This window comes from Myodes glareolus, chromosome 9 (assembly GCF_982192425.1).
Source record: "Myodes glareolus chromosome 9, mMyoGla1.1, whole genome shotgun sequence".
NCBI lineage: Eukaryota > Metazoa > Chordata > Mammalia > Rodentia > Cricetidae > Myodes > Myodes glareolus.
This window is the reverse complement of record NC_142034.1, coordinates 63,673,077-63,697,927: the sequence shown is the minus strand read 5'-3', so window position 1 is coordinate 63,697,927 and position 24,851 is coordinate 63,673,077. Positions and strand designations below refer to the sequence as shown.

Genomic DNA, 24,851 nt, shown 5'->3' with positions numbered 1-24,851 from the left:
GACCACACACCCTCTGGAATTTTCCAGGGACTCCCAAACTGAGGAACAGTATAGAACAATGCCCTACTGAATTTGATTACTGAGCAGTCGCCGGCAATCCCACCCTTTGCTGCTCTTATCGGGAGCTTGGCAGGCACCAGGCTGAATGTAGATGTGGGCAGAGGAGCATTGCCACCACCCTGATGTTACAGGTGCCATGTCTGGGAGAACTAGGCCCCCTTCTTCTTCTCAAAACTTCCTCCTGAGGACATGGCTTAAGCAGAGACGGTGCCCTGTGCCTACTTAGTGTAAGTTCACCAGGCACTTCTAGGGACCCACTCTTGTGGATTCAGAGCCCTAGGCATGCTGTAGCTCCTCTCTGCATCCCAGTTTCTGAGTCTGCGAGACAGCAGTGATATTAGCACCTATGAAGCAGATTCTTACATGAACAAAACTTAGGGTGTGGTGTTACAGACCCACTGTCCCAGGTACTGAGGAGGCTGAGAGAGCTGACTCATGAACCCAAGACCTTTCAGGGCTAAATAGTGAGATCTTGTTTCAAAATAAAAAAACAAATGAAAGGCTGGGGGTATGTTTCAGCAGTAAAGTATTTCCCTGGCATGTGTGAGGTCTTGCATTCCATACCTAGAACTGAAAAAAAAGGCAAAATAATTGTCAAGACAAAATGTCTGGCACACAGTCTGTACTTGTAGGTGGGTGCCACAGTTGGCTTTGATCACCCTGGGTAACTCTGCTCATGATTCGCTAAACTCCTTGTTTTTATCCATTGAGAGAATTTTTGAGAGCCTTCTTTGCATCCATTAGCTCTATACAGAGACTGGAACTCGAGGGTGCAAGGAGACAGATACCTTCTCATCCACGGGGCTGACTTTCTGTAGGGACACAGATAATACCCAGGAAAACACATTTGTTGAGGCACTGAGCACCTTGAGGGACAGAAGTCTGGGGAGGCTCCATGAAGGAGGAGGGAGAAGCAGAAGAGTTCTTCCAGGAATGAGGATCAGCGTGTGCAGATGTCCGGAGGCAGGAATGGGTCTGGATGGAGGGGGCCTGGAGAAGCGGAAGGGACAGATGGAAGGAGGGGAGGCAGGACGCTATGAGACAAGGGCTGGACTTGGAGGTCAGAGCAGGACTGTGATAAGGTGGGTGCTGTAGCAGGGGATGAGCCCCAAAGAACACCCTGATAACTGTGCTGAGTCTAACCCAAAAGGTAAGAGCCAGGGAATGTCAGAGAGGAGCCTGGAAGATGGATGGCAGAAGTGGGTGTGGGCAAAAAGATGGGGCTTCCCTGAGCCTTACTGCAGACACACTGGCTGCATGCCATATCCTGAGGCCATGGTTCAGTCCCTTGACCTAGGGTCATGGAGGCTTATGGGACTTGCAACAGGGACCTAAAAGAGACCACCAGTGTTTCCACAGACTAAGGCTGCTAGCCTCCTGGAGGGAGAGGTGGCTGGTCTTGTTAATGAACCTCTCTTGTTGTCTCTCATTTCATTTTTGCTTCGGCTTCACCAACACCCCTGAAGATAAAGGTATGCAGGCTGTGTGTATGGATCATGGGTGCTACAGTGGGAACACGGGGTGTAGAGTCAAGCATGGGGGCGAAGCTTCCAGGGACAGAGAGGAGACTCTAGGGTTCCATAAGGAGACTGCTTCAGGTCACCCCTCCAAAGGGAGGGTTCCCTGGGAAGGCCTCTGTTTGGGTATGTTTGGGTTATGCCCTGACCCCAGTGCCCATCTCTCCCACAACCTTTCCTTCCTGGTCCAGATCCTGGAGGCAACACCTCTCCTGGAGGCCTTTGGTAATGCCAAAACCGTCAGGAATGACAATTCTAGCCGCTTTGGGAAGTTTGTGGAAATCTTTCTAGAAGGGTGAGTAGGACTGTGGCAGATGCTCAGAGGCCTTGTGGAACCCTTCGTGACCCACAGCAGCACCTGAGGCTAAGTGGGCCACCTCAGTCCCCAAGAGTTGACTGTGCTTCCCTAGGGGTGTGATCTCTGGTGCCATAACCTCTCAGTACCTGCTGGAGAAGTCAAGGATCGTGTTCCAGGTAGGCAGGCCACACCCAGAGTCCAACTCGGGCTGGGGTTAGTGGATTATGAGCAAATATGTATATACATGTGGAGATGTGTGTGTGTGTGTGTGTGTTTGAGATCTGTCACCTCCCTTCTTCAACCCCAACAGCCTAGTTGACTCATCCCTACCCAAAAGATCAACAGACTGTTTTCTACCCCAGGAACACAAGGATGCATGTTTGACCCAACACTTTGCAAGTCTTGCTGCCATGTCCCTTGCTCAAGGAAGCCACCTTATTCTATGCAGTCCCTTGATCCTGTGTGTGTGTGTGTGTGTGTGTGTGTGTGTGTACCTCCCTTCTTCTACCCCAACAGCAGTCTGCAGATACACGGGTACATGCGCGGCTCAACACTTTTCCCCCTCCAAGGCATGCTTCCTCCGAGTCAGGCTGCCATGTCCCTTACTCAAGAAAGCCACCTTATTCTGAGCATTTCCTTGTACCCTTTCACATCCCCACCCTTAAATGCTTCACTTCTCATCTGTGAGACACATTACCTTAAAAAAAAAAAAAAAGATTTACTTAGTATGTATTCAGTGTTCTGTCTGCATGTATGCCTGCAGACCAGAAGAGGGCAGCAGATCTTATTACAGATGGTTGTGAGCTGTCATGTAGTTGTTGGGAATTGAACTCAGGACCTCTGGAAGAGCAGCCAGTTCTCTTAACCACTGAGCTGTCTCTCTAGCCCTGAAACATATTACCTTTTAAGGAACTATGTCTCAAGATAGTAGATGGATTCTATGAGATCTGTCTTCATGGTGTCCCATGGGATTGGGGCTTAAGAAGACCTCAGCCAAATGGGCCAAGAGCACCATCTGAAAGCCTGGGTCATAGAGATGCATGTCTCCAGGTGTGCAGGGCTGGTTTTACATAAGAGAAAAATGTGTGGGCTATCTCTCCAAACAAAATAAGGCCAGTACCCCATCACACCAATATGCTCTCAGATCTCACCCCAGAGATGCCAGCCAACCTGCAGGTCCCTGTGTATGGACGTGTTTATATGTGCACAGCTGAGCCTGGCTGAGTGACTGAGGGAACCACTCTTTTATGCGCCCACCTTGCCTCCCCTGCAGGCCAAAAATGAGAGAAATTATCACATTTTCTATGAGCTGCTGGCCGGCCTCCCAGCCCAACTGCGACAGGCCTTCAGCCTGCAGGAGGCTGAGACCTACTACTATCTGAACCAGGTGAGCATGCACAAAGGGCTACCCAGCTATCCAAAACCCCACAGCTCCTGGCAGTGAGGACAGGAACCTTGGGCCTCAGTAGAGAGAGGAACCCACCTGATCTTTCATTTCTTCAGAGCCTAAAACAGGCACTACATGCCCCCTCTCTGGGACTCAGTTTCCTCTTCTGGGAAATGGGAGCAATAAAGCACCACTCTAGAGAGGTGTGGGTGAGGAATGCTTGACTTGGTGCTGGCCTATAGTCCATCCTCCATTAATGCTGGCTGTGGTCGGGGGCAAACTCTGCCTCCTCACAAGATCTGTGGAGCTCTCCTGGGTCCCCTCAGAACCTCCTGGGAAGCAGGACCTGATGGGTCCTCAGCTTGAGCACTGGACACTGACTGTCCCCTGCCCCAAACCAGGGAGGAAACTGTGAGATCACTGGTAAAAGCGACGCAGATGATTTCCGCCGCCTGCTGGCTGCCATGGAAGTGCTCGGCTTCACCAGTGAGGACCAGGACAGTATCTTCCGCATCCTGGCCTCCATCTTACACCTGGGCAATGTCTATTTTGAGAAGCATGAGGTAAGAGATGCTCAACCTGCAAGGCCACACCCAGGCCTGCGAGTTACCTCTCCGGTTACACAAGTCACACAATTTCCTTTTCCCCTGAGTGGGCATATTCTTTTCTCGTGATATGTGAGAATTCTTTATATATGTTAGAAAAGCCAGATAATTATCTTTAGATGACTGAAAAGTATCCTTCCTGTTATGATTTTGTTTAGTATAAGTTTGGTATTTTTCTTTGGGGGTATTGCCATGTAGATCATTTTAAAATTACTTTTAGGCAGTTTATCAATCATTCCTTATATGTTGTAGGTTTTGTAGATTTTTTTGGTCATTTTGAGAATGACCTCTCTCTCTAGGCTGGGGATGTAGCTTGATTGATGCAGTGCTGTGTAGTAGGCAAGAAGTCCTGAACTTGATTCATGTCCTCCCATAAAATCTGGGGGGTGCTGCACACCGGTAGGTGGAGGGAGGAAGGTAGACCAGAGTTCAGGTTCACCCTCAAGCTACACATTGAGCTTGAGGGTAGCTTGGGCTTCATGAGACTCGGTCTCAAAAAAAAAAAAAGATGACAATGTGGCTCCATGGGTTAAAGCACTTTGGGGCTCACATTGTGGTAGGAGGGAACTAGTCTCTGAATTGTCCTCTGACCTCTGTGCATGCCAGAGTATGCACACCTACACATAAAAACACAACAGAGAAATAAATGTTTCAGGTTTGTTGTTGTTTTAGAGATAGGGTTTCTCTGTGTAGCTCTGGCTGTCCTGGAACTCACTTTGTAGGTCAGACTGGCCTCAAATTCGGAGATCTGCCCACCTCTACTTCGTGGGGGCTGAGATTAAGGGCATACACCACCACACAGGGCTGAAAAACTTTTTAAAACTGTGTTCAAAAGAATTTTAAAAACGGCTCAAATGGTTAAGAACATTTAGTGCTCTTGTAAAGGACCTGAGTTTGGTACCCAGCACCCATGTCAGGCAGGTCACACTAATTTGTAACTTCATCTCCCTGGGATATGATACCTTTGTTCTGGTCTCTGTAGGTATCTGCACCAACATGTATGCACGTGTGTGTGCACACACCACACACACATAATTAAAAAATAAAAATAAATCTTAAAACAATAATCCATTTTAGTAAAGTATGAGATCGGAATCCAGTTTATTTAATTTCCAGATGGTTTTGCAATTGTCCTTATCCTGATTTGAAAATCAGGTACTTATTGCATATACAATTGCCAGATATGTCTGATTCTAGACTTTAGCATTTTGTTGTTGTTAGGTTTGGACTTTTGTTTTGTTTTGTCTGAAACAAGGTCTTGCTATGTAATTCTTCTTGCCTCAGCCTTCCAAGTTCTGGTACTGTAGGCAGGTGCCAAGAAGTCTGTCTTTTAAACTGTCTGTGTGTGTGTGTGTGTGTGTGTGTGTGTGTGCCATATGTGTGCAAGCTCTCAAAGAGGCCAGAAGAGGGTAGTGACTCTCTCTGAGGCAGTTACGGACGGTTGGGAGCTGCATGATGTGCTGCTGGCAGCCAAACTCAGGTCCTCTGGAAGAGCAGCAAGTTCTCGTAACTGCTGAGCATCTCTCCATCCTCTCCCCTACCCTGTATCTGTGTGTGTGTGCACCTGCACATGTGTGTGCCCCTCCCCTCACATACCCATGTCACTGAACCTGTAGCTTGTGACTGGTCACTGAGCCCTGGAACTGATCTGTCCCTTCAGTGCTGGGGTCACAGATAAACAGCACTACGCCTGGCCTTTACTCGCTGCTGGGATCTGAACTCAGGTCCTCACACGCGTGCAGCAAGTGCTCCATCCACTGAGCCACCTCCCCAGTTCCAGATCTTCTCATGTGCACTGTCTATCTGTGCACACTGTACTTTCGGCCCATCTGTGTTGCTTTGCATATTTTGGTGTTGAGGATGGAACCTAAGACCCCACACATGCTAGGCATACTCTGCTCCTGAGCCACACCCCCACGCCAGCCTGTATGAATGTCTGCAGTCTGTTTCTCCTATCTTGGAAAGCTTCCTCCTCTTTTTTTCCCAGACTTTCTTTGGCATTCTGGCTTGTTTCTGTTGTTTTGTTTTGTTTTGTTTTTCTGAGACAGGACTTCTTTGTAGCTTTGGAACCTGTCCTGGAACTCGCTCTTATAGACCAGGCTGGCCTCGAACTCACAGAGATCTGCCTGCCTCAGCTTCCCAAGTGCTGGGATTAAAGGTGTACACCACCACCACCTGGCTTGTTTTTATAAGAACTCTAAACTCAGCCCAACCTGTTTAGCTCAGGCTTACTGTCATGGTGTTTTCCATAGACTGATGCCCAGGAGGTGGCCTCTGTGGTGAGTGCCCGGGAGATCCAGGCTGTGGCTGAGCTGCTTCAGGTCTCCCCCGAGGGCCTGCAGAAGGCCATTACCTTCAAAGTGACCGTGAGTCTGAGGACCCTGCATCCTGACAAGGGCCTATTCCTCTCCCTCTCCCTGTCACCTCTGAGTCAAATCTGGAGAGGTGGAGCCTCACTTCAGGCCTCCACATGGGTTTTTCCCAGCCTTAATTCTCTTATTCTTTCAGTCCTGCCAGTGTGGCTGGAATGGAGGGTGGATATGGGCACATATGGCATGCTTACCTCCAGCAGGCCTTCTCCAGTTCTGGCTGGGTCAGAGCTTCCTCTAAGGCATCCATCAGTCCTTCCTTTTCCAGGCTGATCCCACGACTGATATCTTCTTAGGCCTGTCTCCCCATTACACCAGCAGCCCCCTCCCTGCTTGAACAGCCAGGTTTAGAGAAAGCATTTTGGCCTGTTTTTTGCCAGCAATGAGTTTGAGACCAATTATCCCAAATCTCCAGTGTGCCTTTCCCATGCTCTTAGACCCCCAGCCCTCCAGGGGCTTTCTGAGGTACTGGGCAGTCAGCAGTCAATCAAAGATCATGTTCTTCCCAGGAGACAATTCGAGAGAAGATCTTCACACCCCTAACTGTGGAGAGTGCCGTAGATGCCAGGTGAGACTGTACCCCTTCTTGCCTGAATCCCAGACCCCCCAGTGCCTCTGCCCTGAGCCCACTCACCTCCTTTGTTTTAGGGATGCCATTGCCAAGGTCTTATATGCGTTGCTGTTTGGCTGGCTCATCACCAGAGTCAACGCTCTGGTGTCTCCAAAACATGATACATTGTCCATCGCCATCCTGGACATCTATGGCTTTGAGGTAGCACTAAGAGGGACCTCGCTCTTAGGAAGCTACTCAGCGAGGCTGACTGGGGACAGTGTGTAACAGGGTTATGTGACCACACCTCTGACATGTAATAGCACTGGGGAGCCCTTAAGCCTTTGCCTCAGCTAGTCAGGGGTCACAGGTAACTTTCTGAAAGAAAGCAACATCCCTAGGTGAAGGAATACTATCTGTAGAGGTCAGGAGCATGGGGTAGCTTGTCTGGGGAGCCAGTATTGCTGTGGGGGAGACTGTCATACTTAGTGAGGATGATGGGGAAAAGCTGAGTAAAACTTCAAAGGCAAAAGCCACACAGACACTCACAAGGCACGGTTGTGTGCCCAGGCACTGTTTGCAAAGCCACTCCATCTAAAAGCCATGTAAGGCAGGTATTGCCAAAATCCCCATTTTACAAACAACCAGAAAATGGCAGAGCCAGGACTGGAACCCAGGCAGAAGGCCTAGTGCCCTGAGCTTTTGGCTCTTCGATGGGCCCTATCTGGCATGCAGAGGGCCCTACAGGGTCTGTGGTCAGGGTCCAACATTTTGCAACTACAGCCATGAAAAGTAGGGATTAGCCTGGGCTTGGACCTGGAGAAGGTACACAGGGTCCGTGATGGGAACAGATGGGATGCTGACCAAGGAAGAAGCAGACCTAGCCTCCCACCTGCCTGGCAGGACCTGAGCTTCAACAGCTTTGAACAACTATGCATCAACTATGCCAACGAGAACCTTCAGTACCTGTTCAACAAGATCGTCTTCCAGGAGGAACAGGTGTGCAGCCCCCACACTCCCGCTTGTCCAGCCTTGTTGGTCAAGGGCCTTCCTGAAGACACAAAGAGTGTCGGGCAACATGGGGAGCCAGGCATTATAAGCAGGAGCGGCATACACAAGGCCTGTGCTTTGGAGGGAAAGGTCCTGGATTACCGAGTCTAAAGAGGAGTTCTCTCGGGACCTTTCTCAGGCTCTTCTGACCCAGGAAGAGGGAAAGGGAGGCCCTGAGGGTCTGTGCTAGGATTCTAGCTCCATGTTTCAGAAGGCAGGACGCAGAGATAGGTTAGCTAGGCGGAGATGGTGGAATCCACGCTATTCACAGGAGGAGTACATTCGGGAGCAGATGGACTGGCGAGAGATCTCCTTTGCTGACAACCAGCCCTGCATCAACCTCATCTCCCTGAAGCCCTATGGCATCCTGCGCATCCTGGATGATCAGTGCTGCTTCCCGCAGGTAAACCTCAGGTGCTCCTGTGCATGGAATCCCAGACTGATGGACGGGGGCTGAGGCCTGAGGCCACCCTTCTGCGCTCAGGCCTGGGGCGGGAAATGTGGTGCTAGGACATCACCTACAGCAGTGGTTTGCAACCTTTCCAACCCTGAGACTCTTTAATACAGTTCCTCAGGCTGTGCTGACCCTCAACCATACAATTATTTTTGTTGCTACTTCACAACTGTAATTTTGCTACTGCCATGAAACATAATGTAAATAAGCTGCGTTTTTGGGTCACTCGACCCCCCCCCCAAAAGGTCGAGACCCACAGGTTGAGAACTGCTGATCTATAGTCACTTGGATTGACTAAGGTTGGAAGTTCCAAAGTGAGGCGACCTGGGTTTGGGCCACAGACTCTGACTGAAACTCAGGATTTGATGGCCGTGAGAGCATGTAGGCAACTGGAAATTAGCGGATTCAGCCACAGTTGTGGGCCTTGCTGCCCGGACTCAGTCAGCCTCCCAGGACCATGAGCCATTCTTCTCCAGCACCCTGGGGAGCAGAGTACTCAGGGCCAGGAGCAGGTGCCCAGCCCCCACTCCTTACCCCCCCCCCTCCCTTGCAGGCCACAGACCACACATTCCTGCAGAAGTGCCACTACCACCATGGCGCCAACCCACTCTACTCTAAGCCCAAGATGCCACTGCCAGAGTTCACCATCAAGCACTATGCAGGCAAGGTCACCTATCAGGTGAGAGTGGAGACAGCCAGCATGGCCTCAGGTATTCCATCCTGCAGGCTGGAGACAGAACCACAGTGTGGGCCTCGCCACGATTCTAGTTCTGACACTGCAGCTGTGTGGCCTTGGAAAATTGCTTGAGTTCTCTGAGTCTGTTTCCTCACCTGAAAAATGGGGCTAAGAATGCCAGTTTTCTGAGGCAGAGATGAGACTTAGGGTAGATTTGACCCTAAGAGTGCCTGTTACTGGTAATGGTGTCATGTGGTCATTATAATCCAAGGCACAACGGATTTTCACTCTTCTGTCTCCATGTGGACCTTATTGTCTTCATCTACAGAATGGGTAGAAGAAGGTATGGCCCAGTCTGGGTTTACACCACCCCCTGAAAGCGAGAACAGGATGGAGCAGATGAGGAGACAGAGGGGGGGTCCATTCCCTCCTAGGAGAGACGGGAGTCTGGTAGAAGATGAAGGAATGCGGAGGACTGGGAACAAGCCTTTGATGCATCCTGGCTGCATGCAGGAGGGGTGAGTGAGACCAGACACAGACCCATCAATTCCCTTTTTTAGGTGCACAAGTTCCTGGACAAAAACCACGACCAAGTGCGCCAAGATGTGCTGGACTTGTTTGTGCGCAGCCGCACGAGGGTAAGCTGGCCTGGCCTCTCGCCTGCCCCTCCCCAGTGGCCCTGCCCACATTCTTGATAGCACCTGATCCAGCCTCCACTAACTCTACCCTAGGCTCTCCCCAGTCCAGGAAAGGGGAGCCCCTTGACCTAGTCTTGCTCCTTAACTCATCCCTGCCTCAGTCACCTGCCATGGTCCCCACCTTAGTCCCTACAAGGACCCTTCCGACCTGGTTCAGGGATAACCAGTTTACCACCGAGACTAAGTTCTGGATTCTTCACTTATATTTGAAGTCTGACATTCTGAGGGATGCATAGGGGCCAAATTTGGGTTCCTGGGAAGGCCAGCCCCCTGCTCATCAGCAGGTGGACCAATGACAGAAGGACTGGTTGCACCCTCTCCCCCCATGAGCTCTCCTTTTCCTCTTCTGTCAAACCAGCCAAAGCTCCTAACCAGGGCCAGATTCACAGCCAGTGCTGTGCACTCCCCAAAATGAAAGGGAAAATCAGCCATGCTGTGGGCTGGGTCCCTCGGGACATGCTGAGCCCATATGCAAGTTAGGATGGCAGGGACAGCTGGAGTCAAGTTGTTTTCCAAACCCTTTCAGTCCAGGGACCTGACTACTATGTTCTGTCCCTGTCCCGCCCTCAACCCGCTGCATCTGTCTGTTGGCCCCCGTCCAATACCTCGGCCCCTCCAGGTGGTGGCACACCTCTTCTCCAGCCATGCTGCACAAACTGGCCCTCCGCGCCTGGGCAAGAGCAGCTCCATTACCCGACTCTACAAGGCTCACACTGTGGCCGCCAAGTTTCAGCAATCACTCCTGGATCTGGTGGAAAAAATGGAGAGGTGTGTTGGGTGGCAGGGCAGAGCACACAGCCCCACCTTCACCCCAGTACTCTCAGTGGTCTCACACCACCTCTCCCACCTCTGCCCAGGTGTAACCCCTTGTTCGTGCGTTGCCTGAAACCCAACCATAAGAAGGTGAGGCCCCTGGGGAAGTCAAGTCCTCCTCCCTGTGAAGTGTGACCCTGGGCAAGTAGCTTGGCCCCTGTCCACTGCGGGACTACGCACCCCCACCTTTGTACCTGAGTGGATGAAATGCAGATGTGCTTTCTGGGCGTCCTTCTAGGAACCGGGTCTCTTTGAGCCAGACGTGATGATGGCGCAGTTACGCTATTCTGGGGTTCTGGAGACTGTGCGGATCCGCAAGGAAGGCTTTCCGGTGCGACTACCCTTCCAGGTGTTCATCGACAGGTACTTCCATTGGGTAGTTCCTAGCCACACAGACTCCTCTCCTCCTGCATTGTTGTTCAGACTGTTCACTGCACAAAACATGTTACATTCGACATGGGAAATATATTTGTTGAGTTGTGTGTGTGTGTGGTGTGTGTGTGTGTGTGTATTCACTTACTGGGTGGTGGCTCAAATGAATCCCTGTGTGTGTGGAGGTTACAGGACAGTTTTCAGGAGTCAGTACTCTCTTTCATCATGTGGAAGAGATGAATTCCCCAGAGACTAACTCAGACTCTCAGGCTTGGGGACAGAAACCTTTGTTTTCATAGTTTCCTTACATGTTGAACCCATCTTGGGTGATTTTAGTCGCCTTTAGGACAAGCTCCCAGCAGGTGTCAGTAAAGCATTTTGTTCTGCTGAAATAGTGTATTAGTTCTGACACCTTGAGCTAGTTTTAGGGACACTGCTATGAGCAAGCCCCCTATTGGACCATACCCCCACCAGACACGGAGATGGGGTAACATCGGGCCCTCATGTTGAGTTTGTTCCCCCCAGGTACCGCTGCCTGGTCACCCTCAAGCTCAATGTGCCAGCGGATGGGGACATGTGTGTGTCGTTGCTGAGCCGGCTATGCACAGTCACTCCAGACATGTACCGTGTTGGCGTTAGCAAGGTGAGCTCTGGAGAGCCCCACATTCGGTGATCTCCAAGTGGTACCTCAGACTCATGCCGAAACTTGGGATGTTTATCCGCCTCAGCTCCATTCCGATGTCTGGTGCCCCAGAACCCTAGCTTTTGCGGCTCTAAACTCCCAGCCAAGCTGCGGGAGGCAACCCTGTCTTCTCCCCTTTTGTGGGCTCTTCAATAGGGGTATCTATTGCTACCTCCCACTCCCAGCTCTTCCTCAAGGAGCACCTGCACCAGCTACTGGAGAGCATGCGGGAGCGAGTCCAGCATCGCGCTGCCCTCACCCTGCAGCGCTACCTGCGAGGCTTCTTCATCCAGCGGCACTTCCGCTCCCTGCGGCGGAAGATCATCCTATTGCAGAGCAGGGCCCGTGGCTTCCTGGCCAGGTGAGGCCCACAGAAGGGGAAGTCTCTCGGGTCCTCCAGTCTCAGAGGAGCCTAAGCTCAGTCAGCTTCCTGTCTCTGGAGGCATGCAAGCTGAGGGAGGCTTCTGCCGGAAGAATGGCCCGATTCTCCAAGTCACTGTTCTCGGACTGTGGAACCAGCTGAGAGGTTTCCCTGTTACCTGCGCATCAGGGGCTCTGGGACTAACACATGGTGGGGTAGTACATGACCACTGTGGGGATCAATCTGGGCCCTGCCACTAGATTTGCTGTGTGGGTTTGGCTGTCTTTGTCCCACATTGAACTCATTTTCTTTTGAGACAAAGGATCCCAGAGTGAAGTGTGGGCAGTGGTAGAGGTATCTCTGACCCTTTGTCACCCCGTGGCCTCATCTTTGACTCCTCAGACAACGCTACCAGCAGATGAGGCAGAGTCTGGTGAAATTCCGTTCCCTGGTGCATACCTACGTGAACCGCCGCCGCTACCTCAAGGTAGAGGCTTGCCTGCGTTTGGGGGGGGGGGCACTTAGTCTAAGAGGAGCCCATCCCCAGTGCAAGTCTCTGCCATCCCCTCCTCCTGAACCAGGTGGCTGTGGCTCCTCTGAGGCCCGTTTCCTGGCATGTCCCTTGGGCATGGAGCAGGGTGGAAAGAAATGCTATATGGAAAGATGTAGCCAGCACTGGGCTCATAGAGAGCTGCAGGCATGACTGATTGGCACTGGGTGACTTGAATCTCCTTAGTGTGATCTGGTACTTAGCTCACTGCCAGTCTTGTCCTCTGTCACATAAACCAACTGCCAGTGATAAATGTCATTCCATTCCCAAAGCTCGGGAGGCGTGCAAGGCCTTCCGTGAAACAAGGCTTCCTGGAGTCCTGCCAATGTATCCCCTCCCATCTTTGGCTATACCTTTGCCTCCCTTGCCAGAGGTCCCATCAGTGCCACTGGGAGCCTCCAGGCCTCAGGCCCTTCCCTACTGCTCGCGCCTGCCCAGGCTACCTGGCCGTGGTCTCTGCCACCTGTGCCCTGACCATTTGCTCTCCTGCAGCTGAGGGCAGAGCGGAGGCGCCGGGCACAGGAGGCATGGCTGCGTGAGCAGGAGGTGGGTGCAGGATCCGAGCCACAGCAGGGGGACAGGGAGGGAGACCAGCAGGTGAAGTGTGGTGGTGGTCCCCTCACCCCTCGCCCATCCCTCCAGGAGCTCGGCAAGCGGGAAGTGGTGCCAGTGAGGCACCTGGAGGTGCCAGCCGAGGTGGCTGGGCTCCTGCAAGCAGCAGCAGCAGGTGTGTTGGCTCTAACAGCAGCAGGGAAGGGTTGGGGAAAGGGGTGCAGTCACTACATGCTTCCACCGTCTGCAGGCCCCAAGCTGTCCAGTGTACCCCGAGTAGCCATCGTCCGGACTCCTCGGCTCCAGGCTGAGCCCTGTGTCACTCTTCCCCTTGACATCAACAACTACCCCATGGCCAAGTTCATTCGATGCCACTTCAAGGTAAGTGCTGGGCAGCCTGACCCCTGGCACTGAAACTCAGAGCTAACACAGCCTCCCTGAAGGCTTCTGAGGTATGGACCTGAGCCCATTGGGAGCCCCAGGGCCCTAACAGAAGTGAGACCCTTTCAGACTCCGGCTGTATAGCTCACCAACCAGCCTGGGATAATAATCAGAACCTGACTAGGAGGTGTCCTCTTCTCCAAGAGGGCCCAGCGGCATTGCTCTGCCTCCCCCACTTGTTCTTTGTGGGTCATAGTCTGCCCTCAGCAGGCCTCAGCTTCTTCATCTAGGCTATGGAGTGGGGAGCCCACCCCATGGGCTCTTGCCCAACATGAGGTGGGGTAGACACGGATACGTCTGTTGTCCTAGTGTTACCTCCCATGCCCTTCATGTGTCCCCAGGAACCCTCCTTTGGGATGCTGACAGTGCCCCTGAAGATGCCTCTCACACGGCTACCTGTGGAGCACCATGCAGAAGCCATAAGTGTCTTTAAGCTAGTATGGGATCTGCCCCAGTCCAACTTCAAGTGCATAGCCTACAACACAACACCAAGCCACAAGCGCCCTTGCCCCCTTACCTGAGAGAGGTTACAAGTTTCCCCTTTATTCCCTGAACATCCTTCTTGGCCTTCAAGCCCAGTTTATGAGTCCCACACCTCTTCTTGAAGCTGTATGTCAGTGTAAAGATCTGGGCCTTTTTCTGAGAGTCTCTCCCAGTCATTCCCCTGCCAATGTTGCCTCAGAGTCTCTCTGGTCCTGCCTAAGGACTCCCCAGGCAGAGGGGGGCGGGTCCCTGTTCTGACCCAGGACTACCAACATGTCCAGAGGGAGGTTCAGAGGCTAGGAACACAAATGAGACCCCAGGTCCAGCCAGGCAAGACACAGGAGGCAGCCTGGAGGAGGTGGCTTTGGAGATGAGAAGAGTTTACCTATTAAGGGAAGGAGGAACTTTTGGGAACAGGACAGGAGAGACAGCAAGAAAAGGGAGAGTGGCCAGTGAGGCTTCGATTGTAGGCCCCCAGGTCCCATTTCACCAGAGAGCTGGGGCTCTGAAAAGTGTATCCTGGGAGTGATGTGGTCAGGTTGGAATGCTAGAGAACCCTCCAGATCAAGTAGAGCCAGCTGGAGGCCAAGGGTACTAAAGGATGCTGGCAATGAATGGGAGCCTCAGGAGGCTGGTGAGCAGGAGAGGAAGTCAGTGTGTACTCCAGACCCTAACTTTCCTGCTAGTTGTTTGACATTGAATAGTAGGGTAATATTAAAATACGAGGGACATTTTATGGGCGGGAGACTGTGAGAAGAATGTGAGCAGAAGCCCACGGGAGTCTGTCTGTGCCCTAGATCCTGCGTTTCATGGGAGACCCCCACCTGCATGGCACCCAGGAGATGATCTTGGGGAACTACATAGTGCACCAGGGGCTGGTGGAGCCAGATCTGCGGGATGAGATCCTAGCGCAGCTGGCCAACCAGGTGTGGCGGAATCACAATGCCTACAACGCCAAGCGTGGCTGGCTGCTGCTGGCTGCCTGCCTCAGTGGCTTCGCCCCTTCCTCACACCTTGACAAGTTCCTCCTCAAGTGAGTACAACTGGAGGCAATAGGTGACTGGAGGCAGAAGCTCTGAGGTCAGGCCAGTGAAAGACCAGCATGAATAGCAGCCAGAGCTGCAATCACATTGCTGAGTCCAGACCCAGAAGAAAGACAGGCTTTGCTTTACTACAAAGGGGAGGAATTGGGTCACAATGGATGAAGATAACAAAACCCATGGTGGGGCAAAACGGGGGTGTGGGAGAATTGGGAAAAGAGTTCTTAGCTCTTAAATCTCTTAGGTTGTGTGATGGACAGGGGTTAAGAGCACAGCTGGGTTCAGACAACTGGATTGAAATCCCAAACCAACTCTGTTATTTTGGGCAAGTCATTGAACCTCTCCAGGTCTTGGGTTTGTCCCCTATAAAATGGGGGCGATGATAGCAACTACTCTATAGTATATGTTACGTATGCAGAACAGAGACAGGTATGTACCAGTGCCATGTGGGCATGACCACGTTGACAATGTATGCTGGTGAGGTGCTGGGCCTGTGGGGGATAGTGCACAATCCTACTGCATGACCCAGGGCTAGTACCCCTCTTTTCTCTGCCATAAGTGGAAACAGAATCCACCCAGCAGGATAGCAATGAGCACCAGATTGTGTGAAACCTCACCTGGCCGGCATGCAGAAGGCAGCCATTCCTCAGTCAGTACTGTGGCTATGGTGGCTCTAGCAGAGTAGGGTCACTGGCTGTCTGTGTGGAGCCTTCCTGATAGCACAACCCTGGTTCCTCTCGGGGCAGAATGGGTAGGGACATGAGAAGGTCCTGCTGGTGGGAACAGCTCACTGACTCTGAGTTGAGCTGGACACTCACAGCCATTTCTTACACAGATGAAAACGAGGAGGCCAGGTTAAGAGTGCGTGGTCACCCAGACTACTGAGTGAAGGGGTGGGACAAAGCCCTCCAGAGTTCGGATTCTGCTCCGCATTGAGTCATGCACCCCATCTGAACAATGACATGCTACTCCATCCTCAGACTTCTCTGCTAGACTGTATACTCTGGGCTAACCTGGGATTTGTTTTTTAGGCCAGCCTTAGCACTCTAGGCTATGGGAGCCTGTTAGTGGGCTCGCCAACCTCTATCCTATTTGTGAGTTAACCTGAGGCCTTTCCACTTCACCTTAGAGCTAAGGGCTAGCCTGAGCCTACAGCAGGCTCCAACTCGCTATTCCTCCTCCAGGTTTGTGTCTGATTATGGGCAGAATGGCTTCCAGGCTGTGTGCCAGCATCGCCTCCTGCAGGCCATGGGCTCGGGGACTGCTCGCACCTTTCCCCCCACACAGCTTGAGTGGACTGCCATTCAGGAGAAGGCCAGTATGGCTCTAGATGTGAGCTGCTTCAATGGTATGTAGGCTCATCCCCCAGGCTGCTTCTCTGCTCTTCCTTAAGGAAAAGTAGCTGGAGTGAGCAGCGGTCTCTAAAGGTTCTGAAGCCAGGGAGGGGCTCATGCCTATGTGGCAGTGCAGGGAAGTGGGGGGTTGAGATATGGGATAGGGACATGGGAGCCAGTGAGGCTGGCCTGGAGATACCCCAGACTGAGTACAGCAACTGGCTATGCCAGGTGACCAGTTCTCCTGTCCGGTACATGCTTGGAGTACGGGGGAAGCAGTTGCTGGAGACATTCTAAAGCACAGGTTGGCTCCTAGAATGCCCCATCTGGCACCCCATGATTTGGGAGAAAGGGAGGGGCAGAAGGCACCATCCCTGGGGGAATCCAGAAGGCTACTCTGGCCATGCCTGGGGTCTGAGTCATACCCTGGGGTCTCCAGGCAATGCATGATAGCTTCCCTACTTTCATTCCTCTGCACACTGACCAGGGGGCTGGCTGACGGTTGGAGGGGCTGGACAGTGGCCATGAAGAATGGAGTCCAGTGGGCAGAACTAGCTGGACATGACTATGTGCTGGATCTGGTGTCAGACCTGGAACTGCTCAGGGACTTTCCTCGACAGAAATCCTACTTCATTGTGGGTGCAGAAGGGCCTTTGGCTGGCAGAGGAGATGCCAAAGGGTATGTAGCTACTTGCTCAGACCACCTCCCCTGGGCAACTACCCACCTGCTGTAGGGAAAGGCTGAGCTCTGGGGGTGGGGTTGTTATAATGTTTGATCATTTGAACTAAGCTAACCTCAAGCTCCTGGGTTCAAGCCATCCTCCTACCTTATTTTCGGGAGCCTGAAGTTGCAGGTGTGTACTGCCATGCCTAGTAATTCTACTCCTCAACTGGGGAAACCACCTGACCCAGGACACACAGGCGGTCCAGGGAATCTCTTTGTGGGTCAGCTGTCCTGTGCCTCCCCTTTCATCCACAGGGTGTTTGGGAACTGCTGGGATTCAGATGAGGACACGCCCACAAGGTCCCAACCCCAGGACCACATTCCCAAAATGCCTGACTTCGATGGGTACTGTAGCCACAATGAGGATGGTCCAAATGGGGAAACTGAGGCCCAGCGATGGACAGCAACCCGCCAAGGTCAACCAGCAATGGCCATTGCATTAAAGGGGGAAAAACTCAGAGGGTGTGGAGACCCAGAGGAGAAGTAAACTTGCTCCTTTTGTTCCCTCGCCAGCTGTGGACAGCACCAGAGAGACCACTGTGCCCCCCAGGGAGCTGGATGGCTACCTGGACAGCCTCTTCGATCCTGTGCTGGCCTGTGGGGATGCGGTAGGGATGCAGAGGGATGCAGGTGGCGGGCTCAGTGTGTGTACCAGAGACATAGCCCACATCTTAGGGTGATATCTGAACCTTACATGAGGGCCCTGGGGCAGGGGGTCCAGTCTGGGTCTGCGCTGGGAGCAGGGAAATCTTGAGGTTACCTGGCAGCTGGAGATGCCCTTGGCTGCCCTGACAGGACCCACAGCTAAATGTCAGAACCCCAGCTGTCACATCTGACAGAAGGCACCCTCATAGAATGGATCGCTGGGTCACCTGTTTCCAAATCTCACAAGACTTCCTTGTACAGAAACCGGCTCCCACAATTCATTCCCTGTGGAGGGGGTAGGTTGGGAGCTCGGGCTGGTGTCAGGTGCCTGTTGCCATGGATCCTGGGGATCACAGCAGTGAGGCGGCCACTGCTGTCCCAGGACCTGGAGAAGCCGACAGCCGTCGCCTACCGCATGAAAGGTGGGGGCCAGCCGGGTGGAAGTGGCAGTGGTGCTTCTGAAGATACCCCCCGGAGACCTCCAGACCCCAAAGTCAAGCCCAGTCAGTACTTCCTAAATATACTTTCAGATTAGGGGCCGGTGGTGCATAGGGGAGCTTCTGCTTCCCCAACACCTGTGCCCACCTGTGCCCTCTGCCCGGTTCTCCAGTACCAGGCCTGGATGCCTCTACACTGGCTCTGCAGCAAGCCTTCATCCACAGGCAGGCTGTATTACTGGTGAGTGGGGGCAGGGCACGAAGTGTGTGTGTGTGTGTGTGTGTGTGTGTGTGTGTGTGTGTGTGCGCGCACGCGTGCATGCATGCATACACAGGTCACCTGGCCACTTCTTCCCAGGCCCGGGAGATGACCCTACAGGCTTTGGCACTCCAGCAGCAGCCCCTGAGTGCAGCCTCAAAACCCCAGCCTCCAGAGGTGAGTCGAGCTGCCCAGGGTAAACAGAAATATTGTGTTACCCCAGGCTTTCTGTTCATGTCTGAGGCCAGGAGTCCTATAGTCCACTTTGGGCAGAGATGGGGTGCCTGGGAGTAAGCTCCCAGGTATGTCCTGAGCGGCTTCTTCATGACCCGCTCTCCACAGAGACCACTAGCTCCAGAGGCACGGCCGAAGACTGTAGGCACCGGCCCCCCAGCCAAGCCTGTGCTCGTGCGCCCCACTCCACAGTCGCTGGCCCCATGCTCTGTGTCAAAGGCCCCGAAGATCCCTAGCAAGCCTGTGGCTGCCCCCATCTTAGCTCAGGATTGGACTGCTCCAGAATCCAGTGAGTGTCTATCCAAGTCCTGAGGCTGCCCAGATAGGCCAGGGCCACCGGGCCCCACGGTCTCACCTGGCCACCCGCCCTCACGGTTTCAGCCTCGCCGGAACTGGTTCGGTACTCCACGCTCAACTCAGAGCACTTCCCACAACCCACACAGCAGATCAAAAGCATCATCAAGCAGTGCAAGCAGCCGCCCTGGGCAGCACGTCCTGAGGCCCGCAGGTGGGTCCAGACACCAGCCCTCAGCTTACCTTCCCTATACCGGGCTCACCACCGTTCAAGATGGGCTCCTGGGCAATGGGAGGGAGGCTCAGGCTGCCATGGCCTCCACTATGCTGGACAGCCTTGGCTCCTCTCTGGTGTTTGTTTGTAATGATGTGGGGGAGGGAGGGCCCCTTTTCTTGGGGATTATGGGAAAGGGGATACCTAGTGTGTAACCTGCCATGGGTCACCTGCCAGAACGGATGGTGGGAAGGTGTTCAGGAGGCCACCTGACCCACATGAGGAAGCCCTAATGATCCTGAAGGGACAGAAGGCTCACCTGGCAGTAGCGCCTAGCACTCAGGTGAGGAGTAGGATTGGGTACCCCAGAGGGATTGAAGCCTCAGAAGTCAGTTGCCCTCTCAGCATGGCCCTATGCCTCCCCTCCATGGTTTGCTTACTGCCCCCTGAGCACTCTGTTTGTGGTGGGACAGGTGTCCAGAGAAGCTGTGGCCCTGGTGAAGCCAGTGACCAGTACCCCAAGGCCATGCATGGGGCCCACTCCAGGTGAGGGCCTCAAGGGAGAGATGTGTAAGTGTTCAAGTGAGTGAGCAAGCCTGTGAGCACAGGGGTGTTTGGGGGAGCTATGTCTGTCCCTAAGTCAACACGTACATACTGTGTGGATATTGGTGCCATTATAACATCACCCCTTAAATCGCTGGTTTCCGGCCAGCCCCACCTTGGCTTCACTGAATCCTACGGAAGCTCATCAAACAATGCTATTTGTTCCTACCTGTTAAAGACGGGGAAACAGAACCACAGAGATGTTAAGCTGCTACCCAAGGCCACACAGCTTGAAAATATTCAACCAGAGCTATAAATCCAGCCCTCTTGCCCCAAAAGGGAAGCCCTAACCATGCATACAATATGAGTCAGCTCACAACGCATCTCTGATGAAAGCTCCTATCATGAACACCAAACTCTTCACTGTGATCTTGACCAGCCTGTACGATCTAGCTGTTGGCCCAGACCCACAGCCTTCCCTCTCCCCACCTTTCTCTTGACACATTTGGTTCTTGTAGCTAAGACATCAAGCCTGCTCCCACCTCAAGACCTTTGCCCTTGCTGTCTCCTCCGAGAGGAATGCTCTCCCTCACAGGCTTTGGGTGCCTGGCTCCTTCTTGCCCATCAATCAGGTGTCGACTCAAATGTCATGTCAGAGAGGTTTGCCCAATCATCCTGAATCACCCTGCTGTGCTTTCATGACACTTCCTGTCACCATAAGCAAGCCCTTCCTGGTCCTGCTGGACCCCAAGAAGCCCCCCTTCTACTCTCTGCCCCTGCCCTCCACAGTACAGCCTTCGAGGTCACTGGAGCCTCCAGAGGATCCTGTGCAGACACAGCTGCACCGCCTAGGCAACCCCAACTTCTACGGCTACCAGGACACCCCCTGGCGGATCTTCCTGCGCAAAGAGGTCCCAGGAGCAGGCCAGAGGATGGGCTAAATATGGGCAGGGTTATCCAGGGAGCTAGGTTAGGGGAACCGTAAAAAAATGGGAATGAGGTTAGAGCTAGGGTAGGGATCGGCCAGTGGCTGCCTTTGGGACTGGGGTCCAGCCCAGAAAAGAGGGTAAGCCGTGGGTAACTAAGGCCCTACCCACACAGGTGTTTTACCCTAAGGACAGCTACAGCCACCCTGTGCAGCTGGACCTCCTGTTCCGGCAGGTGAGTCTTCTCCTTTCCTCCCACCTGCAGGGTCTTTGCTTCTGGGGTCCATGGGTTTGAGAACTGCTTTACCGATTTCCTCCACTCCCATACACAAGGTTTGCAGGGCTACACATGCATCAGATGAGTCACAGTTCTGGGCCTATGTGCATGCCTGTAACCCCAGCACCCAGAAGGTGGAGGAAGGAGGATCAGAAGTTTTGATACAAGGCCCTGTACAAAAACCAAACAAAACAGACAAACAAAACAGTCACTCTAAGTTCACAGGGCCTAGAGGCCAAATCTCAGTCTCTCTGGATACATATGAAAACCAAGGCCTAAGGAAAGCAGAAAGGATTAAGAAGGCGACCATGTGAAGGATCAGATAACAAAAGTGACCCAGTTTACAGATGAGCCCAGTGCTGCAGAAAGGAACCCCTTCCTGCAAACCTAGGCCATAGACCTCAGCTTCCAGCGGGGGCACACTTGTTTCGGCAGATCCTTCATGATACCTTCTCTGAGGCCTGCCTGCGCATCTCTGAGGATGAACGGCTGCAGATGAAGGCCCTGTTTGGTACCTTGGGGAAGGGGAGGTTGCTGATGGGCAGTCAACCAGATCTGGGGACAGCCCTTGCCTGGAAACAATCTAAGGACACGCCCCGCCTTCTTGCCCCCCCCCCACATGTCCATTCTTATTCAGCCTCACCAGGCTGCATGTAACGCACAATATGGCCCTTTCATCTATCTGTGGCTTCTAGTCCCTCATACAGACATTGGTCGGACAGCTTATTGCTGGTACCAGCCTCTCACACCCAACTCCCTGAGATGTGAGCTGGAAGGAGGGGAAGAGGGTCTTGACCAGAACTGGCCTCCCTTAGCCCAGAACCAGCTGGACACACAGCGACCTCTAGTAACAGAAAGCGTGAAGCGGGCTGCGATCAGCATGGCCCGAGACAGCTGGGAAGTCTACTTCTCCCGCCTCTTCCCAGCAATGGTAAGAGTCCCTTCTCACCCCTGCCTGCCTGCCCAGAGCAGCCAGGGATAATGATGGAAGGCCTCACCAGGCTCACCCTACCTAGGGCAGCGTGGGCACTGGCGTGCAGATCCTAGCTGTGTCCCACACGGGCATCAAGCTCCTGAGGATGGACAAAGGCAGCAGAGAGGCCAGCAGACAGCTTCGGGTCCTGTGTGCCTACAGGTGATTGGCAAGCAGGTGGGAGTGGGCTGTCTGGGCACAGGCACAGACTGGCATCAACATCTCCTCACCGTGCTCCTCAGAACTGTTCTTAAGCACCTGTGATGTGGGGCTAAGGAGATGGCTCAGTGGTTAAGAGTACTGGCTACTCTTCCAGAGGACCCAGGTTCAATCCTCAGCACACATATGGCAGCTCACTGCTGTCTGTAACTCCAGTTCCAGGAGATCTGACACCCTCACACAGACATACATGCAGGCAAAACACCAATGCACATGAAATTAAACAACCAACCAGCCACCTATGATGTGCTGACTCTGCTGAATCTTTTACTTAAGTCTTTGTTAAAGATTTGCAAAGCGAGGCACAGAGAGAGAAGCTGATGGTCTCTGGTTCACACACGCAGGAAGTGGTTGGGCTGGGAGCCCGCTACCCTGTTCTGCCAGCCCTGTCTCCAGAGCTCACTCTACAGAGGGGGTAACTGGTAAGATCAGCCTAGTCCCCGGACATCTGGGAGAGAACATGGCTCTGGCCCCTAGACCCGGCTGAGTGGCCAGACTCCCCACTGGAGTCCTTTTGTTGGTTTTAACATGAGGTCAAGAGAGAGCTCTGATCACTGGCTGGGTGGGAAAAACTGGGCCAGCTGATGAGACAAAGATACTGTGTGGGCCAAGTGTAGCTTTGTGGTTGAACTGAGGGGCTGGACTATGGCACAACGGGCTTTAAAATACACAAAACACACAGATGGGTCAGAGAGGGGAAACAGGAACAAAAAGGCCAGAAGGAGGGCATCTCTTTGGCCACAAGATTCCCCCTCACACAACCTGCTCTCTCCAGCTTTGCAGACATCCTATTTGTGACCATGCCATCACAGAACATGCTAGAGTTCAACCTGACCAATGAGAAGATCATCCTCTTCTCAGCCCGAGCTCGTCAGGTCAAGACCCTGGTAGACAACTTCATTCTGGAGCTGAAGAAGGTTAGGATTGCTCCACAGATGTGGCCCGCCACTCCGCTCCAGCCCTTCCACCCAGAGAGTGCCAATACACTATATACATGTGCATGCCACAGGACACATCCACAGACCTCTCTACCAATGAGCTGTGTCTTCCCCTCGCCATGCCTCTTCTCTCTTGCCTCCCCAGCATCTTCTTCACACCTGCCCTCAGCAATGTGGGATGCACCGCCTATCTCTGAAAAACTGCATTCCTTGTCCTCCAAACCTCCTCCTCTGTTACCCCTGCACTTTGGCAGGATCTATCCCAGGCCCAGCACTCAGCCTGGGGGGGGATCTAGAGGATGGTTTTGGGAGGGATCAGTGGCTAAGGCACAAGAGTGTGCTCAACAAATTCAGGCTTCCATTCTGTCCAATGGCTTACCCTCTGCCCATCTAGGGAACACTTCCTCCTGCCGCCTACGGAATGTGCCTACTCTGATGACTTGGGAGATTGGAACGACCAGCAGGGGGAAGCCCCTGGAATGGAGGCAGTACAAAGCACTCACTCTGTTCCTGGTGTTTTCCAGGATTCGGACTACGTGGTGGCAGTGAGGAACTTCCTGTCTGAAGACCCTGAGCTGTTATCCTTCCACAAGGGTGACATCATCCACCTGCAGCGACTGGAACCACCTAGAGTGGGTCAGCTCCATGGCTGGGTGAAAGTACACAAGAGAGGAGCGGCTGAGCAAATGGCGTCCCTGGTACATGCTGATGCTAGCTCCTTTCGCAGGCTACAGCGCCGGTTGTGTGGTCCGCAAGAAATTGGTGTACCTGGAAGAGCTGCGGCGGAGAGGCCCTGACTTTGGTAGGAGTTTGTGGATGTCCCAAACCTGGAGCACCAGACAGGGGTGCTAGTCCAGGTTCCAAACACACTGCAGACTCATGAAAGGAGTCTATTGGTTACCCCTTGGTCTCCTAAGGTGACCTGACCTTGCCGGCCAGCAGCTCTTCAACCCAACCTTGGCCTGCACATATGGCTGAGGTGTGTCTCCATGCCTGTCGCCCTACACTCTCTATCTCCTGTGGCTCCTGGCATTCAGCCGCAGTACCACAAAAAAAAAAAAAAAAAAAAAAAAAAAAAAATAGTACTAGGAATGGCTCAAGGGGGCGCACGAGCCTCCTCAAAGGACCCATTCTGTCCAAAGACAAGACCTTGTTTTCCTCTACTTGTCCCTAGGCTGGCGGTTCGGGGCTGTCCACGGGCGCGTGGGTCGCTTTCCTTCCGAATTCGTGCAGCCCGCCGCGGCGCCAGACTTCCTGCAGCTCCCGGCTGAGCCGGGCCGGGGCCGGGCTGCAGCAGTGGCGGCTGCAGTGGCCTCGGCAGCAGCAGCACGGGAGGTGGGGCGCCGGAGAGAGGTGAGGGCAGGGCAAAAACTTCAAGGGCGGGCCATCTGTGGGATGCAGCCAATCCCATGCAAGGGACTGGCCTGGAGGGCGGTGTATGGTTTGGAAGCGAAGTCAACACAAGTGGTGAATGGGGCAGACTTGAATGTTCCAGATGAGTAACTGGGAGGTAAGCTTTCACAGGAAGATCGGGCTGGGTATTGGGTCTTTGGCAACTACACCTGTCCCGCAGGGTCCTCCAGTCAGGACGCGCTCCGCTGACAGCGGAGAAGACGCCGTGGTGCTCCCATCGAGCACATTGCTAGAATTTGCCCAGAAGTATTTTCGAGACCCTCGGAGGCGTCCCCGGTGAGTAGTGATTCATCTCCGTGTTGCCTTGAATTCAGTCTGTAGGGCTCCCAGCCCCACTTCTGGCGGGTGGATCCGGAGACTCCTTAGTCTCAGCCTCTGGGTGCCCTCCTGCCGGTAGAACAGGGGCAAAGATGTGGCCAAGGGCTGGGAGGTAGGACTGGGTAGTGGCGTCCATCTGTTGCAG

The 24,851-nt window shown here is 53.3% G+C and overlaps 1 protein-coding gene across 2 annotated transcripts in view; it reads left to right on the top strand.

Moving 5' to 3' along the window:
- Myo15a (myosin XVA) overlaps positions 1 to 24,851 on the top strand; it is a 54,997-nt gene that overhangs the window by 9,236 nt on the left and 20,910 nt on the right. Inside the window, exons 7-51 of one of the 2 annotated variants that reach the window (XM_087910552.1) lie at positions 1,527 to 1,532; positions 1,769 to 1,872; positions 1,988 to 2,051; positions 3,149 to 3,262; positions 3,664 to 3,825; positions 6,120 to 6,233; positions 6,746 to 6,804; positions 6,885 to 7,008; positions 7,690 to 7,785; positions 8,108 to 8,239; positions 8,844 to 8,969; positions 9,527 to 9,604; positions 10,284 to 10,432; positions 10,522 to 10,567; positions 10,716 to 10,840; positions 11,375 to 11,492; positions 11,717 to 11,892; positions 12,295 to 12,379; positions 12,935 to 12,988; positions 13,085 to 13,169; positions 13,245 to 13,375; positions 13,777 to 13,872; positions 14,716 to 14,951; positions 16,143 to 16,306; positions 16,524 to 16,596; positions 16,780 to 16,971; positions 17,272 to 17,432; positions 17,530 to 17,624; positions 18,044 to 18,164; positions 18,272 to 18,339; positions 18,457 to 18,534; positions 18,700 to 18,886; positions 18,973 to 19,099; positions 19,337 to 19,442; positions 19,573 to 19,645; positions 20,432 to 20,553; positions 20,744 to 20,803; positions 21,281 to 21,356; positions 21,661 to 21,776; positions 21,862 to 21,980; positions 22,813 to 22,954; positions 23,500 to 23,611; positions 23,703 to 23,777; positions 24,150 to 24,328; positions 24,549 to 24,664. In XM_087910552.1, coding sequence (XP_087766678.1) covers positions 1,527 to 1,532; positions 1,769 to 1,872; positions 1,988 to 2,051; positions 3,149 to 3,262; positions 3,664 to 3,825; positions 6,120 to 6,233; positions 6,746 to 6,804; positions 6,885 to 7,008; positions 7,690 to 7,785; positions 8,108 to 8,239; positions 8,844 to 8,969; positions 9,527 to 9,604; positions 10,284 to 10,432; positions 10,522 to 10,567; positions 10,716 to 10,840; positions 11,375 to 11,492; positions 11,717 to 11,892; positions 12,295 to 12,379; positions 12,935 to 12,988; positions 13,085 to 13,169; positions 13,245 to 13,375; positions 13,777 to 13,872; positions 14,716 to 14,951; positions 16,143 to 16,306; positions 16,524 to 16,596; positions 16,780 to 16,971; positions 17,272 to 17,432; positions 17,530 to 17,624; positions 18,044 to 18,164; positions 18,272 to 18,339; positions 18,457 to 18,534; positions 18,700 to 18,886; positions 18,973 to 19,099; positions 19,337 to 19,442; positions 19,573 to 19,645; positions 20,432 to 20,553; positions 20,744 to 20,803; positions 21,281 to 21,356; positions 21,661 to 21,776; positions 21,862 to 21,980; positions 22,813 to 22,954; positions 23,500 to 23,611; positions 23,703 to 23,777; positions 24,150 to 24,328; positions 24,549 to 24,664 — 5,042 coding nt within the window. Of the gene's footprint in view, positions 1 to 1,526; positions 1,533 to 1,768; positions 1,873 to 1,987; positions 2,052 to 3,148; positions 3,263 to 3,663; positions 3,826 to 6,119; positions 6,234 to 6,745; positions 6,805 to 6,884; positions 7,009 to 7,689; positions 7,786 to 8,107; positions 8,240 to 8,843; positions 8,970 to 9,526; positions 9,605 to 10,283; positions 10,433 to 10,521; positions 10,568 to 10,715; positions 10,841 to 11,374; positions 11,493 to 11,716; positions 11,893 to 12,294; positions 12,380 to 12,934; positions 12,989 to 13,084; positions 13,172 to 13,244; positions 13,376 to 13,776; positions 13,873 to 14,715; positions 14,952 to 16,142; positions 16,307 to 16,523; positions 16,597 to 16,779; positions 16,972 to 17,271; positions 17,433 to 17,529; positions 17,625 to 18,043; positions 18,165 to 18,271; positions 18,340 to 18,456; positions 18,535 to 18,699; positions 18,887 to 18,972; positions 19,100 to 19,336; positions 19,443 to 19,572; positions 19,646 to 20,431; positions 20,554 to 20,743; positions 20,804 to 21,280; positions 21,357 to 21,660; positions 21,777 to 21,861; positions 21,981 to 22,812; positions 22,955 to 23,499; positions 23,612 to 23,702; positions 23,778 to 24,149; positions 24,329 to 24,548; positions 24,665 to 24,851 lie in introns of both variants that reach the window. The other variant, XM_087910553.1, reaches the window with a different exon arrangement.